The following is a 20,246-nucleotide window of genomic DNA, read 5'->3' as shown; positions in this document are numbered from 1 at the left end:
ATCAATATAGCAGTGCTCCAAGAGACCCAGAGATCAGTAAAAAAAGGGACAGCTGAAGGAAGAAAAAGGAGGCTACACCTTCTTCTGCCTGAACAAGAATGAAGAATATGCACAGTCAGTTTTGCTATCAGAAACAATCTGGTGAAGCATCTGTCTGAAGCACCCATTGGCATTAACCAACAACTCTCAACTCTTCAAATTAATTTTGCCAAAATCCAGCAAGCAACTATAATAAGTGCTAGTATGCACCAACACTAGATGTTAATGAAGACATCAAGGAAATTTTTAACAGTCAGCTAAGAGGAACAAAATAATCCTTTTGTGTGATTTTAATGCAAGAGTTGGACGGGATTTCAACCTGTGGCCAGGGACTATAGGAAAAGATGCGGTTGGAAACAGTAACCCAAATGGCATCCTTGTTAACATTAACATTTTTTGCTACTATTCTTAACATAAAGGACAGGCAAGGCATTTGTAGCCATTCTCATTCTGCCATTTATAGTCTCATAATGGGCTTGATGCATTCCTAATTCCCAGTTTTTCAGATATGACTATACAATTATGATACTTGACAGCAATCATGCAGAAAACTGAGCCTCCTGTTTATTGCAAATAGATAGCAAGTGCTTTGTGAGCCAGAGGGCTAAGCTTGCAGGAAAATTTGCCAAACAGGTCTTTTGGAATTTAAACTTTTGTTGCATCAGTTAGTTTTGTTTAATGTTTACTAGAGAGCATACATTTCTCAACACTCTCCCACCATATAAAGGAAAACCCTGTATAAAGGGCTAGGTTTCACTTGATTCTGAGGAAAAGCATTTCTGTATGTGAGTATCATTTTTTCCCTTTTACAATTTGAGTAGATCAAGGTTTTCCTCTGAAAATGATCTGTAATTGATTAGATTGGAACACTTTATCAACACAACTTTGAGCCATTAAAGTTGCCCAAAAGGCATAGAATGCCCCTAACATAGAATCCTTCATATGCAATCTTGCAGAGTTATTCTGAGTGGTGGATAGATTGGGTGGAGTCATTCTCTTGCAGGAGGATGCTACCCACTCAAAAGGCAATAAAACAACAAACATTGTTGGGGGCATCTACATAGTAGAATTCATGCAATTTGATAACACAGTAACTCAATGCAATAGAATTCTAGGATTTATAGTTTGGTGAGGCACCAGCAGTCTTTTGCAAGGTATTTTTTATTATTATTATTCATTCAGCCATTTCTGACTCTTTGTGATCTCATGGACCAGCCCACGGCAGAGCTCCCTGTCAGCTGTCACCACCCCCAATTCCTTCAAAGTTAAGCCAGTCACTTCAACGATAACATCCATCCACCTTGCCTATGGTCAGCCCCTCTTCCTTTTTCCTTCCATTTTCCCCAGTATCATTATCTTCTCCAAGCTTTCCTGTCTTCTCATTTTGTGGCCAAAGTACTTCATCTTTGCCTATAATATCCTTCCCTCCAGTGAGCAGCCGGGCATTATTTCCTGGAGTATGGATTGGACTTGGATTGATCAAGTCCTGCTATAAGAAGGCTATAGACATTGTTAAATCCCAGGATTTCATAACTTTGAGCCATGAAAGTTAAAGTGGTGTCAAATTGCATTAATTCTATAATATCTAATAGAGATGCACCTGTAGTCTGCTCCTAAAAGCTTGCCAGAATTAAACAAGTTTTTTTTTCTTTTTAACAAATGGTTATTTGTGTCTAAGGAAAAATGATTTCTTTACTGCATCATGCATGTACCTTCCATTACATTTCAGTACTCATTTTTAACAGCCATGCATGTTTGTCATGATGTATACATAAAAGCTCTATAATTCTGTCTTTCAAGTGAGATGGTCAGTAACTGGGTGCATGTCTGAATGGAGCAGCTGTAGTGTTGGTCAATTGTTTTAATAAGGCAAATGTTAAGGCCACAATTTTCCACCCACCATCCCTTCTTCAAGTCACAACATTTCCATAGAACAAAGGGAGAATGAATATTCACTGTGATCATTGTGAACAAAACACCAAACATCTGCTTATCAGTTCAAACTAAAGGCTTTGAATCACAAAAATTAGAGTATCTTTCATTGTGTCACCTTAAAAAAACTAATAATAATGTGGTTCTTTATTTACAGATAACTTCCAGGGGAGCATGATGCTTAATTTCTACCTAGGTTTGCTTCTTGCTGGGCTCTTTTGTTTTTCCCACTGTCACCATCTCCCTACTCACCATGAGGAGGGCCATGACCACCAGCCTCCACCGGAAGATCACAATAATTTGTCCTACCTGAAGATAGTGCCTAGCAATGCCGACTTTGCCTTTAAATTTTTCCATCAAGTTGTTTCTGAAAATGCTGGCAAGAATGTTGTTTTTTCTCCACTGAGCCTATCTACTGCTTTTGCCCTGGTGTCAATGGGAGCCAAGGGTGCCACTCTGAATCAGCTTTTGTCAGTGCTTGGTTTCAACCAGACAGAGATCAGTGAGCAGGAAATACATGAGGGTTTTCATTATCTTCTCCACTCGCTAAATCTCCCACGGTCGGAAACTGACCTGCGTATTGGAAATGCCCTTTTCCCACATGACATGATGAAAGTCCTCCAGAAGTTCTTAGATGATGCCAAACATTATTATCAGGCTGATATTTTCCCCACTAACTTTAGTAATGCCACAGAGGCTGAGGTACTGATCAACAGCTACATCGAAAACAAAACCCAAATAAAAGATGTTATTCGGGGTCTTCAACCAGAAACACTGATGGTTCTTGTAAACTATATCTTCTTGAAAGGTACTGTAATGGATGGGGCTTTTTAAATATAAAAATAGCACCACTTGGCTTTTATTATACATAGGTCAAATGTTCCTTTGCATGCAAGTACATATCAGCTATTTCAGCATCACTTGCAGACATTTTTTTTTTCTGGAACATTTGTTTGCATATTCATCTGTGATAATCATCTATCCCTTATAAGGTTGGAAATACTAGGGAAAAACTTCCTTGGACTTCCTCATAGAGACATTTGCTAAGATGAGGGGAGGGGAAAGACATTTTTATAGCCTTATTAAGGTTGTTGATACTTTCCCTCTTCCCCTATTACTCCTTTTCTGATATTTTAATTAATCTTTTAATATGGGAAACAATACTGAACAAAAAGTAGTAGCCATCATGAGGTAAGATAGCATGTAAAGGAATCCAGAAAGGTGCCTTATCATGAGCTTATCTACACTATTATTTATTGATGGTGTCAGAAACAAATTGAAAATATAGTTATAATGTATAAAAATGGTAAAAGTATGATAGCTGGGATCCAGTGCTGGTAGCGCTATGCTGGTTGCATAACATGGCTCTGAATTAGAGAAGGGCACACTTGCGCGAGACACAGCACCACGTGCGCGAGAGACCGCACGCATTGAGAGACTCAGCTGCGACAGAGTCGACAAGGTAGTTTGCTGGAAAAGGGGAGGGAAAACAGCCAAGCATACTCATGTAAACTATCTGGAGATCCTATCCAAACACATTCACAAATGTTGTTGCATTGGAAGGAAGGATAAAAAGGAGGGGAGAAATACGAGAAGCGATGAAAACTGAATGAAATCCAGTAACTGCTACATTACCTCACTGTTATTCTGTACCACCTGCGTTACATTACTTCACTGGTATCCTGTCGCAGCTGTGTCTCTCACTCGGTGTGCTGTCTCGTGGATGTGTTCCCTTCTCTAATTCAGAGCCGCATTACGCAACCAGCGTAGCACTACCAGCATTGGATCCCAGCTATCATACTTTTACCTAAAAATTACACAAAAAGTTAAAAGCTTGGCATTACACTAAATTTCTTTTGACCAGAAGTTGACCTTTGGTGTCGCTGTAAGAAGGTTCTCCATTTTGCATGTGCAGGGCCCAGACTGGTCACTGTGTTATACAGATCTATTGTTGCACATAACATCTACACTGTTCAGAAACATTGATTTCAACTAGAAGTTGCTTTTTTTTAATTCAGACCACATCCAAGAACTTTCAGTTGGTATTGTCAAGTAAAACCGTTAAACCCTCATGTTACATTAAATTAGGGAAGACTCCAGATTTTCAACAAAACTTCAGAGCAGCCCCACACCTCAGACTTAGTGTGGACTGACTCTGATTTGAATTGCTTCACTGTCCATATGGCAATAGGCAGGGGCTCTTTGGAGCTCCGTGATTATTCAGCAGTGATGACAGAAGACAACAAAGCTAATATGACTATCCAGCTGGGTTATCCAGTTTGGGCCATCCAGTTTGGGGCCACTAGACAATATAAACTCTATCCTGCTGCCTCTGAGGGATGAAGACCTTTTTCATGTCAGGAGTGACTTGAGAAGCTGCAAGTTGCTTCTGGTGTGAGAAATGAACAGTGTTTGCATCCTGGAGACAGTTCAGAGTTTTGCTACTGCAAACCAACTTCAAATGAAAGGCCTCATATAGATAGCGCCATTGCATACAACAATAGATTTGTCTAACACAGTGACCATACTCTAAATCAGTTCTTGATGGAGTGCGAATTTTATATTCAGTTACACATTAAACATATGCTTCAACTTCTAATAAGAAGTGGTTTTAGAAAATGGAATGTTATTTTTTACCTATTTCATTTTCATTAGCAAAAACAAAGTTACCTTTGGGTGACTGCTCCCAGTCTTTGGAACTCAGCATCACTAACAGACACCTTTTCTGGAACATTTGTTTGCCTATTTATCTAAAATAATCATCTATCCATTATAAGGTTGGAAACACTAGGGAAAAACTTCTGGAGACAAAAAATGCAATAATTTATTGGCAAGAGAATACTAATTTATGTATTCTAACTCTTTTCTTTGTAAGCCTACTGGAAAAACCCTTTCAATGTTGCGAGTACGCAAGAAGATGACTTCTTTGTGGATGAGCAAACAACAGTAAAGGTCCCCATGATGAATAAAGACACATATTTTAAGGCTTACTATGACAAGGATTTGTCCTGCATGGTGGTTGAGCTCCCTTACAAGGGTGATGTTTCAGCGCTCTTCATTCTGCCTGACAGAGGGAAACTGAAATTGGTGGAAGATGCTCTGGGGAAGGATGTCTTGAACAAATGGAAGAAATCAATGCGAGAACAGTAAGCAAATGTGTTGTAATGGATGGATCATTAGAAATGAACATGTAATCCATGCTCACTCTGACACCTTCAGCCAGTTTCGATTTCTTACTCTAACACACCTCCAAGATATTATATAAATACTTGATTACTAGGATGGAGAATAATGTTAGGATTAGAAAGAATATTTGAAAATATTTGAAGAGTGGTTAGAACATGTACTTCTCAAGTGTATAGTCTTCTCATCAGGTGAGAAGAATCCTCAGCTGATGACAATCTTCACAATCCAATTCCAGCTCTAAGCACAATCCATTTAGGATTGTCTTACACAGAAAATATTTTTCTGCACATTCTTTTCTGCAAAGAAAAACATATTTCAGCAAATTCTATTGTGCACAGAATGTTCAAGACATTTCTGTACAGAAAATGCCATTTTCTGGTTTGTAAGCAGAAAATAAGACCCAAACTGTGGATAGTCGTTGAAAACTGCGCAATATTTGAGGACTTTCTCACAATAGGATGAATGGTGCTAAAATTATCCAAGAAGAAAATTAAGAAAAGTTTATTACCCCCATGATATCAATAGAAGAATTAGAGAAGATATCAAAAAGTATCTGATGAAATGATATTTATGTTTCCATGTGGTAAATGAATTAGATTGAAAGTCCTGAAGCAAATGGTTCACACAAAAGCCCAAACAAACAAGGGGTTTCTTTTCAGTTTTTAGAGCATACCTACTGCATTCTGTCTTAAATACATAATGGGAATGGAATCTCACCAACTTCCAATTCTTCTATCCACAGGAGAATAGATCTCTTCCTTCCAAGGTTTTCTATAGACAGTAAATATAATGTTAAAGAAGTGTTACAAAGACTGGGTGTTACTGATGTGTTTGAAAATAATGCAGATTTATCGAGAATTACTGGGGAGCCAGAGCTGAAGGTGTCCAAGGTATGTTTCCCAGAGAACATCATGCAACAAAATTAAAAACTGAGGGGGAGGGGGCATTGCTCTGAGGTCACAAATCTACTCTTAATTCCATATTGTTCCTGTGAGAGCCCTTCTACACAGGTCCTAAAATGCGGATGTTACCAAGTTAATAGGCGATGGTGACTAAATTATGCTACCAATAAATACACTCTGTTTCTCAGCAATAGGAAAAAAAACACATGTTTAAAAGATCTGCTTGTATCCCAATTCTGGCCAAAAAATGTGCATATTCACATCATTGTATATCCCTGCAGTCATGCAAAATGTGTAATTTCCCTTCCCCTGTGGAGACTGCTCCAGTGCACCTCCACTTTTAAAAAGCCTGAAACACCTGATCAGCCGGTTTAAAGGAAGCACAAATGGAAAGTAATTAGAACTCTCTGAAATTCCTTATTTTACACTTTATAATTTTAGAGATTGAATTAACATTTGGGCAAAGAGAGAGATCAGATGGAAAGGGGTTTTTTATTTTAAAAAATCCTTCCGTTATGCACTGGACCTCATATGCATACACGTAAATCTGCTTATATTTATATTAAGATATTTGCATGTGCAGAGAGCAGGGTGATTTAAAAAAAATAAACAAACTTCTGCCAGATGTCCCTCGTATACCCTCCATCTTGTTCTGATACAGAGGAAGACTGTAAGGATGATGAGGGACCTAATCCTTCGACTAATAGGTCTGTGTGGGAACATGCAATCAAGTCCCAAATTATTTTGTCTTCAATTTAAAACGTGGGTTTTGGTACTGTCTGGAAATACCCTAATGTGTCCTAATGCCAACATTTTGAAGGAACACACTCCAAAACTAAGAGTAGGTGTAAAATGAGAGGTCCATGAGGTCAATACTGAGATGGAGTGGGGGGGGGGGTCGGTGGGCTTGAAAAAAGCTGCTGGTACTTCATATCTGATACCAGTTTGAGGTTTAGGCACCATCCAAGCCTCAAAACAGTCAAGACTAATCATCTCACAGTGAAGGGACTTCCTTCTCTGCTGGTTTCACACCGACCTAAGTAACAAATGTAGATGTTCCCAGGAGCAGGAAAACATATCGTCTGCTTTTCTAATTCTTTTCTGGTTTTGTCCTTTGCAGGCTATTCACAAGGCCCATCTGAATGTCTATGAGAATGGGACAGAAGCTGCAGCAGTCACGGTCATTGAATTTGTTTTGACATCCCTGCCTCCCACAATCAAATTCAATACTCCCTTCCTGGCTATTATCTCTCAGGAGGAGAACATGTTATTCATGGCAGCCATCAACAATCCCACCGAGAAATAATCATGAATAATCCATGCTCTTTCGATATCACTGACATTGTAGTACTCCCCAAATATAGAAAACATATATGAAAATATGACTTGGTGTCATTTCCTTGTACTGATGGGATAATTAAAGTCTATGGAACAATTTCACATTTATGTCTCCTGTACTAATTCTCATCAAATAATGGACCAAATAAACTTTTATTTGGTTTCAAAAATCTGTAGATTTGTCAAAAATGTGATCTAAAGTCCTTGAGCCATGGTTGTTTTAAAGTGAATGTTGAAGAAGTCCCAGCCAGAGGGTTAGAAAAATCTTCAATTCTGCAATCAGGAAGGCTACCTCTTTTGTTTGTTTGTTTGCTTGCTTGCTTGCTTTTAAGCTCCTCATATTAAAATGACAGAAAAATGCAATATGCCAGAGCCATGCAGCAAATGGCTGTATTATTATTATTATTATTATTATTATTATTATCTTTATTTGTACCCCGCTAGCCTCTCCCGAAGGACTCGATGCGGCTTACAAAGGCCAAGGCCTCAAAACACAACATAACAATACAACACCTAAAGCAAATTAAAAACAATTAAAGCAATATTAAACAACGAGCAATAAACAATACATCAAGACACTATAAAACTGGGCCGGGCCAGAGTAATGGGTACAGGATTAAAAGTGCTGATATGACAGGTGATATGTAGGGATTATAGGGTAAGTGCAGTGTGCCTAGAGAATATGGGAAAGTGACATCAGCATCTATGACAGGGCTTCTGAAACGTTTTCCACTCATAGCCCCAGGTATATAGTTATATAAAATAGGTATACAAATCAAACATTTACTGTGTTGTCAAAGGCTTTCATGGCGGGAATCATTGGGTTGCTGTGGAACATGGGCTGTATGGCCATGTTCCAGAAGCATTCTCTCCTGACATTTCACCCACATCTATGGCAGGCATCTATGGCAAGTACCTCACAACCTCTGAGGATGCCTGCCATAGATGTGGATGAAAAGTCAGGAGAGAATGCTTCTGGAACATGGCCATACAGCCCAGAGAGCTAACAGCAACGCAAACATTTGCTGATAATAAGTCATAAAGAAACTTATTTTAAAACAGTTCATTGGTATACATATAATTTCACCATTAATTAAAGATGAAAGCCAATTTGCATGCCAATGGGATGGATGTGCTTGTTTATATTTCCATAAAGAATAAAATCTTGGCTGAATGTTTGATTGGGGACTGTGAGGTGGTGGTTGGAGTGGGAAGGGATGGGTGTGTTTTTATTGTGATGCATGCTGGAGAAAGCATTAATTTCATTGTACAATGTACACTGACAATAAAGTTATTCTGTTGTGGGAGTTGTAGAGTGTCTTCAACATTCTTCATGCCATGCTGGCATGCTTGGTTTGCAGCTTCAAGTAGCAGAATATACTCCAAAATATATGGGATACAGAAACATTAAAGGTGTCTCTCCTCCTGAAGTTAACTCACTTGAATAAGTCTTTAATTTTAAATATACTTAGAACAACAGCTAATGTTTCAAGTATATTGTTCACCAAAGGATTTTTAAAATCAATTAAATGATGTAATTTAATTTATTTCATAATTTATATAAGACTTAGTTGGAAATGGAACGGACCCAACTATTCAGCTGCACCCAATATCAGGAGCTGGTCTAAATTCTGGAACAGAATCCAGATTATCCCCTGATTTTGGTTAATGCAGGACAAGGCCACATTAATGTAGCCTTGTCATGCATTAGCCTGGATCAGCTTCATGCAGGATTTGGCCGTCACAGAACTAATCCAGAGCATATCTAACCTACATGGTCAATGCAGATGTGCTTTCTCTCAAAGCAAACTGAAATAGTTCAGGTGTGAAGAAGAAATCTGTATTACAAAATGATATGAAATGATGAAATTTTGTAAAAATCGGAATGGGAAAATGAAGTCATTGTATCAGTTCCTGGTTGCAGGGGCACCCCCTCAATAATTTCTATAGCACAAGGCCAACATAAGTTAAGGGCACTTTTGAATAATTACTTCCCTTTGCACTCTGTTGCAAAAGTATAGCAGGATGTTGCAGAACATGATTGGCCATTTGGAAACCCTACTAAAAGCAGCCAAGGACTGGACTGAGGACTTCCTTTTATAAGAGCCCAGTTTCCCACTGAGAGGTACAATTCCTCAAGGTGTTTGTAGTGCTGTGTATCGGTGGCTCAGCATTACTTCGTGTATTCCATCATTGTGAAGCAGGAGCAGGCACAGTCTTCTCTGTTTACCTCAGCCACCAAGACCGCTTTATTATAGTCTACTGGGCAGAATCTGATGAACCCAAGGTGAGCAAAGTATAAGGTTGTTTTTGGAATTGCATGTGTTCTTATATGCTGCTGGCAAAGAACTTGAGTATGTTTTACTCCTAAACATCATTAAAAATATGGGTGGCATTTAGCCTCAATTGGGCTATTCTGAGATAGAGTTAAGAACTGTACCTCTGAAGGAAAAACTACAGATAAATGTAAATATTATGATATCTTCCCCACTGCAGAATTATAGCAGTTAACACCACTTCATTGCCATGGCTCCAATCTATGGAATCTTTGCTAGGGCACCAGAGATCTCTGACAGACAAGGCTAGCGATCTCAAAAAGCTACAAATTCCAGAATGTTATAGCATTGACCTATGGTAGTTAATATAGTATCAAACTGTTATAACTGCATATAGAGCATTTTTTGACAAAATTGCAGGATATAAATGCAAAGTAGGGTAAATAGAAGTTACTGTTCAACTGTCAGTCCACCATAGATGATCTACTTCTTGAAGATTAATATCACGGAGGGACTCAAAACTGCACAATGAGGAAATGCTTACTTCATTGCAACTAAACAGATTCATGAAACTGTTTGTGCTTCTGGATGAAATAAAAGAGAGTGAATAATAATAATAATAATAATAATAATAATAATAATAATAGTAATGGCACCGAAGAAAGGAACAATCATTGAAAGTGAGGGCATAAATATGCTCAATGGCCAAGCGATAAAGTGTCACCAGCCAGAGGCCTATAAATATCTGGGCATACTACAGCTGGACAACATCAAACATGAACATGTGAAAACTGTGGTCAGCAAAGAATACATTCAAAGGGTCAGAAAAATTCTCAAAAGCAAGCTCAATGGAGGCAATACCATCAAGGCCATAAACACTTGGGCCATACCTGTCATAAGATATACTGCTGGCATCAAAAACTGGACGCAGGCAGAACTGGACAATTTGGACAGAAAAGCAAGAAAACTCATGACCATTCATAATCCACTACATCCTCGCAGTGATGTTGACCGGTTCTATCTGCCTAGAAAGTCTGGTGGCAAAGGACTTTTACAAATAAAACAAGCAGTCAAATAATTAAAACACACCCTGGCAGAGTATGTAAAGGAAAGGCAAGAACCTGCTTTAATTGAAGTCAATAATTGGAAACTTCTCAAAACACATCAGACAAAGAATCAGTACAAGAAAACTGCACTACAAACCAATGCCGACAGCTGGCACAACAAAGCATTGCATGGACAGTTCCTTGACAAAACTGAAGGAAAAGTTGATAAGGAGAAGGCCTGGTTATGGCTCACGAATGGAACCCTGAAGAAGGAGACAGAAGGCCTGATTCTGGCAGCCCAGGAGCAAGCCATCAGAACAAATGCAATTAAGGCCAGAATAGAAAAATCAGCTGATGGCCCAAAATGCAGTCTCTGAAAGGAAGCTGATGAAATCATTGATCATATCCTCAGCTGCTGCAAGAAAATTGCACAAACAGACTACAAACAGAGGCACAAGACTGTGGCCCAAATGATTCATTGGAACTTATGTCACAAGTACCACCTGCCAGCCATAAAGAATTGGTGGGATCATAAACCTGCAAAGGTAGTGGAAAATGAACATGCAAAAATACTGTGGGACTTTCGAATCCAGATTGAAAAAGTTTTGGAACACAATACGCCAGACATCATGATTGTGGAAAAGGAAAAAGTTAGGATTATTGATGTCGCCATACCGGGTGACATTCACAATGAGGAAAAACAACAGGAAAAACTCAGCCGTTATCAGGACCTTAAAATTGAACTGCAAAGGCTCTGGCAGAAACCAGTACAGATGGTCCCAGTGGTCATCGGCACGCTGGGTGCCGTGCCAAAAGATCTCAGCTGGCATTTGGAAACAATAAATATTGACAAAATCACGATCTGTCAACTGCAAAAGGCCACCTTACTTGGATCTGCGTCCATTATCCGAAAATATATCACATAGGCCTAGATGCTTGGGAAGTGTTTGACTTGTGATTTTGTGATACAAAATCCAGCATATGGATCTTGTTTGCTGTGACATGCCCGGTGGCGCAGTGAGTTAAAGCACTGAGCTGCTGAGCTTGTTGATCGAAAGGTCGCAGGTTCGATTCCGGGGATTGGCGTGAGCTTCTGCTGTCAGCCCTAGCTTCTGCCAACCTAGCAGTTTGAAAACATGCAAATGTGAGTAGATCAATAGGTACCGCTCCAGTGGGAAGGTAACGGCGTTCCATGCAGTCATGCCAGCCACATGACCTTGGAGGTGTCTACGGACAACGCTGGCTCTTCGGCTTAGAAATGGAGATGAGCACCACACCCCAGAGGCAGACATGACTGGACTTAATGTCAGGGGACTACCTTTACCTTTTACTGTGGTTTTGTGTCAGTAAAATAATAATAATAATAATCTTTATTTGTATTCTAACTTATCTCCACTAGGGGGCTCTGAAAAGATGGTGTAACTTGAGATGTGGCAAAAATGCATTTGTTTTATTAGTTTCTTAAATATATACATTTCTTAAATATATGTATACATTTCTTAAATATATACATACCAAGCCAGAAAGAAGCATTTCACGCGTTAACAAACGTCTACTCTCAAAAAGGCACATCCTTTTTAATGGCCAGAAAGCATTCATTTTTGACAGTGAAGTAGCTTAAATAATGCACTCAAAATATTGAAGAATGCAAAAAAAAAAAAAAAAAAGATCTATACTATATGACCTAACTTTCCTCCCTCACCCAATCTCCAGTGAATACATTCCCTAACTTCCTGGATGCATGGGCACATGGATAACAGTGAACCCTATTAAAATCAAGGATACCAGGGAGATACATTAGAAGACTTAGAAAATGCCTAAATAGGACATATGTTGTCATATGTGGATAAATGAAACCACAATTGTAGTTCCACCTTTCCCTAAGTGGTGTCAAACTGCATTACTTTTGCAACATAAATGAACTCCCAATCTTACTGAGATGTTGCCAGTGCCTGGATTATTGCGTCTAAATTATAACATGATAACATGATATACCTGGTTTTTATCTGTAGCTCTTCTGAGGTTAGGTACAGCACTGGTTCCCACTTCTGATGAAAAGTCATGATATGATTTTTTATTTATTTATTTATTTTATAAAAATGACAGATCATTTCTCATAAATTAGCCTGTCAATGAAAGTTGCAGGGAATGTCTACAGAGAAAACACCCTTAGAAATCCAAGTAAGAGATAAAGATTGTGTCTCACATACACAGCTTACATCTTACATCATGGGATTACGCAATATTTTCCTTCTTTACAGATTTCTTCCAAGGGAACAAGATGTCTAATTTCATTCCATGGCTGATTTTTGCTGGGCTCCTGGCTGCTGGCAGCTGTGGTGACACGGAACATAAACCACCCAAAGTTTCACCCTCACTGAAAATAGCCCCTGGCAATGCAGATTTTGCTTTCAAATTCTACCACCAGCTTGCTTCAGAGGCTGCCAATAAGAATATTGTTTTTTCTCCTGTGAGCATATCTATTGCCTTTGCCTTGCTGTCAATGGGAGCTAAAGCAAATACTCTGAGACAGCTTTTAGTAGGGCTTGGTTTTAACCCAAAGGAGATCAGTGAGCAAGAAATACACAACGGTTTTCGTCATCTTCTCCTAGAGCTAAACCGTCCTCAGGCTGAACTTGAACTGAGCATAGGAAATGCCCTCTTCACACACAACCAGTTCAAACTTCTGCAGAAGTTCTTGAAAGATGCCAAACATTTTTATCAGTCAGAGATACTTCCTACTAACTTCAAGAAGCTTAAAGAAGCAGAACAGCAGATCAATAGCTACATAGAGAAGAAAACCCATGGAAAATTAAAAGATGTAGTCAAGAATCTTGATCCATTGGTGGTTCTAGTTATTGTAAACTATGTTTTCCTAAAAGGTAAGAAAAAATTCATAATTGTTACATTGTGTTACAAAATCACCATGTATGTCCTCATTTTAAGCTAGGTTTTAAGATATAACTGTTAGGTTAACTTCTGGAAATCTGCAATATAAACCATCAAGGCTTATGGCGATGTCATCCTCAATTGTGTACCCTTTTCATGTGGGATTTCTTTTCCAACAATGTCAGCTAGAGACATGGAAGGTGAAGAGGAGGAGTTATTTATATTCTGCATTCTCAATACTGAGGCTCAAGACAGGTTTGAAAATACGAGTTTTGTATCCTTCATCCAAAATGCTTGGGATCTGAAGTGTTTTGGATTTCAGACATTTTATGGATTTTAGTATACTTGTATTCACATAACTGAGTACTGTTCAATTATCCAGGTGGCCAAAAAGGGGTGCTAGATAGAGAAGGACAGTCCATTTTAAAGGGGGGGGGGGTTGAAAGAGTAAAACCATTTCCCCCTGTTTTCCTGTTATTTTCCCCCACCTATGTCACTATCATGGAAACAACCCTCATTTATGGAATGGGAAGTGGGGAGGGGGAATAAACAGCAAACACCGGAAAAATGGTTTTCTTCCTTCAGTTACCCCACTCCATAAAATGGGCCATCCTTCTCTGTTTAGTGCCCCTTTTTGGCCTCGGCCCAAATAATGGAACAGTACCCATAACTGCATTCACTTGTACAAAATGAGATATCCTGGAGATGTGACTCAGGTCTAAACACAAAATTCATTTATGTTTCATATACACAAAGTCTGAAAGTGATTTTATAATTTTAAAAAGTAGTTTTGTACATAAAACAAATTTTGTGGACATTGGACCATCAAAAATTAAAGGTGTCCCTATCTTACCCAGCCATATTGATGATTTTTGAAAATTTCAGAATTTCAGATAAAGGATGCTCACTCTAATAATGAGCTAAGAGTTATTTTAAATGCAATTCCATAATCTATAGTATGCAAACTAGCTAAAATTAAAAAGAAAAGACAAATGCTTCAGCTGTACTCCACAAAAAGGAAAAGACTTGCATATGCTGATTTTCAGCTAATGTTTGATTTTTATACCTATTTTATACACTTATATACCTGGGATGATGTAAAAATCTCACAGGTGGAAAGAGGTTAAGAAAGGAAAAAGTATAAGAATCCCTGGTGTGGACTTGTGCTGAAATAAATCAAAGTACTAAAAGTTTAAAAGCTCTTTCAGATATACCTCATTTGGGGGGGGGGGGGGGCGGGGATATTTGAATTTGAGTGACAAAGTTGAAAGTGTACAGATTCAAATTCTGAGGTCATGCTGAATTCTGATTTGATGTGAAATGGCATAACCATATATTGCAGAAATAATTTTCATCCCCATGTTTTTCTTTTCATTAGCTTACTGGGAAAAACCTTTCAGTTATCAACTTACTCAGGAAGATGACTTCTTTATAGATGAACAAACAACTGTGAAAGTTCCTATGATGAATAGAGACAGCTTTTTTAATGCCTACTATGACAAGGATTTGGGCTGCCAGGTGGTGCAGCTTCCATACAAAGGTGATGCTTCAGCATTATTCATTCTGCCTGACGCGGGGAAACTGAAACTGGTGGAAAATGCTCTCGGGAAAAAAATTCTGTTAAAATGGGAGAAGTCACTGAAGCCACAGTAAGTCAATATGCTGTACCAAATTGTAGAACCTGTACTACTGATGATGATAGCAAAATTATTAATAACTTAACATTTTCATTATGATCCGAAGACCCTTATTACACTGTAGCATATAAATTATACGGGTAACAAGGTTAAGAACATCCAGTTGACTGAGCATACAACAGATAAAATTTGCAAACAGTAAAAAATACTTAAAATACATGTTGGCTACAAACATAGATAAAAGACTACAAGAAGGGTTGGCGTGTTTCAGCCTGTGTCTAAAATTGGGAAATGTCTAATACTGGCTGCCCCAGAGAAAGGTTGGCAACTGCCAAGGTCACCTGGGGAAGGTTATCACTAAGTAGAAACTTCACATAAAATTTCATTGAACTTGCTGGTAAATTCCTTAGTAGGGGGCTGATTATGTCTGCTCAGGCCTGTTCATAGAAACTGTATGAATGTGGTAGATGCCCTCTACTTCTTGTATGTAACATAGGCAGAGTCTTTCATTATAAGGAGTGAAATATTTTGTGTTTTATATTGTTGTGTTGCTTATTATATTGGTTTTGCGTTTATGTATTTTATTTTTTGGTTTTATTGTGTTTTTGTGTTATATTGTTGTGTACTGTACTGATGGGCGTGGCCTCATGTAAGCTGTACCAAGCCCCCCTGGGGGAGATGGAGTGGGGTATAAATAAATTATTATTATTATTATTATTATTATTATGGATCACCTGCAAATCTTCCACGCAGCAATTCAGACGGGAGCATATTGCACCTTGCTTTGGAAAATTGGCAGTGATATTTGGCTACCGTCAAGTTCTTTAGATAGTTTTCTGCCTGAAAATGCGCAGCATAATGTATGGCCAGGGCACTAGGAGAGCAATTATTAATAAGAAAATTAGAAGAGGCTAACTTTGTTTTCACCTGATCTCACTGGGAAAGATAAGATTACTCCTTCCCGCCAATTGAGTGAAATCTGTTTTTGCATTTTGAATGCTGTTTGTTGCAACTGAAATATGTGACAGACAAAGGGGGAAGTGCAGGAGGAAAGAGAAACAGAGTATTAATAGCAACTGTCCCTGTCAGTCAAAGAGTATGACACGGCAGACTGGAACTGGAAAGCCATATATACAAAGCAAGACACAAGCTCTTAACCAGAATCATATGTATAGAAGACCACGTAAGCAATGGCTTACTGTTCTTTCAATGAAAGAGTTGTGTGACATGGGGCCTGTTTACATGGGCTATCTACATGGGCAAGAAGTTGCTCTGATACATCAACATGATGCACAAAGGCTTTCCTGCCTCCAACATGGGGTAAAACTGTCAGTGTAGTTTTTCCTGTATTACATAAAGTTTGGCAATGCTCTGAAACTTCACTGTGAACTGCAAGGTGGTTGTGAACCAGTCCTGCCATTCATATGGGACATGCTGATTTCTTTGCACTCTGTGGAATGGAATGCCACTTATATTTGTCATTTTTGGTGCTGCAGTGACAGTCACGGAACTCCAGAGACCTCCTGGTTGTTGCTCGGCACTTTTGCCATTATTAGCTGTGAGACTATTAAAGGCTCCTCCCTAAACTACAAACCCCAGAATTCTTCAGGAGACAGAAAGCAGATTTTAAGTGGGTTTTTTCTCTTGTATGATGAGGCCCTTGGAGAGGGGAGAAGGAGGGAACGGGTGGGGCAATCTTGTGGTTGTCCTTGGCAAAGATTGCCAAGGACAACCACAAAGATGGTTGGCAAAGATGTCCAGCAATGGCCAGAATTTATATAGTGCTCTGTTATTGCTATTGCAACAAAAACAACAACAGCAGCAAAAAAACGAAGGCAAAGGTAGCCATCCAAGTTTCGTATCACTGTACAGTCACGACTCTCATCACCTTGTTGCTATGGCTCAGGAATGGTTCAAATGACAGAATTCATGGCTCCTTTGAAGCAGCAATGCTTTGGACCAGTCCCAGATTTTGTGGCCCATGGTAAACAATACTTTACATACTGTTCACAACATTTCATGTGATAGCAAATAAATAGAAAGTTGATACTTTCTGCAGTATATTGTTATAATATGCCTGGACTAATAAGTGATTGGGTTAATGTAGGAACACAACATTACAAATATCAAACAGAGGCATCTGCATTGAAGATTAAATAACAATGTAATGTTTTTATTTTGCGATATGAGGCACATTCCTCTGCACATCCCCTTTTTTCGCTGGTCAAATTATAAAATGTATTTTCTTAGAGTAGGACTGAGCAAATGAATCCTTCCAGAAATGTGTGGATTCAAACTCCCATAGGGCCTTGTCAGAAAGTACAATGGTTAAGGATTATAAGAGTTGCAGTCCATTTGTTATAAACTGCCTTGACTTCCATGCCAGGAGAAAGGCAGGTGATAATTAAAATTTAAGAGAAAAATACGACATTTGCCCACCCTGGCTCAGAATGACTCCTTACAACACTATGATTCTTCCTTCAACAGAAAAATACATCTCACTCTTCCAAAGTTTTCACTTGATGGTAGCTATGATGTTGAAAAGACATTAAGAAAATTGGGAATTATGGATGTGTTCACAGACCACGCAGACCTGTCTGGAATTTCTGGGGCACCGAATCTGAAGGTTTCAAAGGTACATTTCTCAAAATATATCTTACTATAACAGACATGGAGAAAATCCAGGAGATATAATCCACCAAATAGCTCTACCTATAGTTTTATATATCATTAACAGCACTTTGAATTCTGTCCACTTATGTGAAGGTACAAAACATATAATGAAAATTATTATTTTTAATGTCTGGTGATTTTGCTTCATACATAAAAATATAGAGAGTATACCATCCAAATGGATATACCAAAATATAGAATTGGACAATTTCATATATGTGGCCATATCAATGGATATGTTTCCTTGTCCCTGAGCCTCAGCAGATTTCTGTTTAGGAAATAATGTTTAGTAAACCTGGGTGTTCTATGCTTAAGAAAACCTTATGAAATTCATGGGATTGCCATACATTGGCCAATGCCTTGAAGGCACATGCATGCACACACCATTTCCTCTAAGCTACTGTATACTCATAAAAAGCTTTTCTTGGGATTTTTAAGAGAAAGCCCAGTATATAACATCTCTAGTTTGGGCATTGGACATATTGGTTTCTCACCTTTTGGGGACATTCCTCGGTTAGGTTCAGAGGAAAAATATAATATTTAAGGAAAACAAAACGAAATATTGTTTGTGATTTTCCAAATCTCCATTTTAAACTCTAGAAAGTCTCTCAACAAAAATACCTTGATCATTCCAACACATTTGAAAATGTTGAAATGTCTTTCCACTCATGTTGGAAGGGGGAGAGGGAATCTTGTGCAGCACCAAGATTCCTTTAATTTAATGCAGGAACAAAAAGCAAATTTCAGGAAAGGGGATTTCTCCCTAAACTTTACAAATAACTTCACAATGTTGAGAGCTGTTTGACAGTGGAATATGCTGCCATATGCTGCCAGTGTGGTAGGTTCTCCTTCTTTGGGTTTTCTTTAAATAGAGCTTGGATGGCCATGGATGGCCAGTGGTGAGAGTGCTTGGATTGTGTTTTCCTACTTGGCATTGCCCTTCTGGTATTTTCCAGCCCAATGAATCTGTGATCCTAGATGCACTAATCCAGATTTGTTGAAACAGTGAGAGAGAAGCACACCTAAATTACATTATAAAATCTGGGCCACTCTCTTGTATTAATTATTTCATCCTTTCCTTGCAGGCAATCCACAAAGCTTACTTAAATGTAAATGAGAATGGCACTGAAGCTGCAGCTGTCACTGTCATCGAAGTGGGTCCAACTTCCCTCTCTGAACTTATCAAATATGATAGACCCTTCATCTTTTTGATCCTCCATGAGACAAACAAATCTATCTTATTCATGGGACGGCTTAAAAATCCTAATAAGAAGTAAACACTCAGCGGGTCTTTGTATTTGCTTATGGATCAGATATATTAATGTTGTAAAAGTGGAACTGTTAGAAAAATTGCTTTGCTTGGTTGTTTTTCTGGTACAAAATTCCTAATCTGATTTTGCATAACTGTTAACCCATAATGTGTGTTCTAATCATGTGCAGGTTATCTTACAATAATCTCTGCCCAAACTGCATGTTTTAAAAAAGTGAAATATTTGCAGCTCATGGGCTCCAAAAGGATTCTGGAGGACTATATTGTAGCAGACACACTTACATACACCAAGCCTCCTAAAGATCCCTAGAGCCACTAACTTTCCTATTTTAAAAAAATGATAAACACTCAAAACAGCACTAAAACATTGTTTTGTGTACCTCTGGTGATTCCTTTGATTTTAAAATCTATATTCTATATTAGTATTGTATTCTAATCTTTGTGCAATACATTTTAATATGCATATTTTATGGTAATGTATTTTATGTGAGTATTTTAACTGTATTGTACCCTACCTCAAGCCATGAACAGAGGTGGGTAACAAAGAACAATTTTAGTTGTTGCTGTTTTTGATTTTCTAATGAGATGAGGACACAAAATCTGCCTATCATTATTGGTTATAAAATGCCCTTCTTTCACAAACCTGATTGGTGCCTATACTGGTTGCACTTTACAGCTCAGATTATTCACCCAAACTTGTGAAGTCCAGTAATCATAACTAAGTTCTGGATTTCTTCATATTGTAAAAATCTTGCTCAGTTGTTTTATTGTCTCTACCCTAGGCCTCTACTTTCTGAGTGGGATACAAATATTGTAAAAGAGAAAAATAACAAAACCATAACTGTTTTCATAATTAAACAGAATTTTAAAGTGAGATTCTTTGTGCTTTGCTACTAGCAAAGGCTTGGAAGCAAAGCCATGCAAATAACAGCTTAGCACAGAGAAGAAGAAAAATAGAAATACTATTATGGCTGTATTTAAAGATTTGAATAAATTTAATGTAGTAAATGGAGCATGCATGTTTACTGTTGCCCCAGAGACACAGACCCAAGTTGATC

General features: G+C 38.3%; 2 protein-coding genes across 2 annotated transcripts; both read left to right on the top strand.

Annotated features, from left to right (window-relative positions):
* The first annotated feature begins 730 nt into the window (after positions 1-730).
* Positions 731-7,499, top strand: LOC132762892 (alpha-1-antitrypsin-like). Its single transcript, XM_060756124.2, has 5 exons — positions 731-824; positions 2,129-2,779; positions 4,847-5,117; positions 5,900-6,047; positions 7,180-7,499. Exons 2-5 carry the CDS (start codon positions 2,146-2,148, stop codon positions 7,363-7,365), a joined length of 1,239 nt encoding a protein of 412 aa, XP_060612107.2. The 5' UTR covers positions 731-824; positions 2,129-2,145; the 3' UTR covers positions 7,366-7,499.
* A 5,491-nt stretch (positions 7,500-12,990) lies between these two features.
* Positions 12,991-19,498, top strand: LOC132762898 (alpha-1-antiproteinase-like). The gene is made up of 4 exons (XM_060756138.2): positions 12,991-13,601; positions 14,987-15,257; positions 17,733-17,880; positions 19,004-19,498. The coding sequence occupies exons 1-4, from the start codon at positions 13,001-13,003 to the stop codon at positions 19,193-19,195; spliced, it is 1,212 nt and encodes a 403-aa protein (XP_060612121.2). The 5' UTR covers positions 12,991-13,000; the 3' UTR covers positions 19,196-19,498.
* Positions 19,499-20,246: the final 748 nt, after the last annotated feature.

This window comes from Anolis sagrei, chromosome 1, assembly GCF_037176765.1.
Source record: "Anolis sagrei isolate rAnoSag1 chromosome 1, rAnoSag1.mat, whole genome shotgun sequence".
Taxonomy (NCBI): domain Eukaryota; kingdom Metazoa; phylum Chordata; class Lepidosauria; order Squamata; family Dactyloidae; genus Anolis; species Anolis sagrei.
Note: the sequence above shows the minus strand (reverse complement) of the source record. Positions and strands in the feature narration are given on the sequence as shown.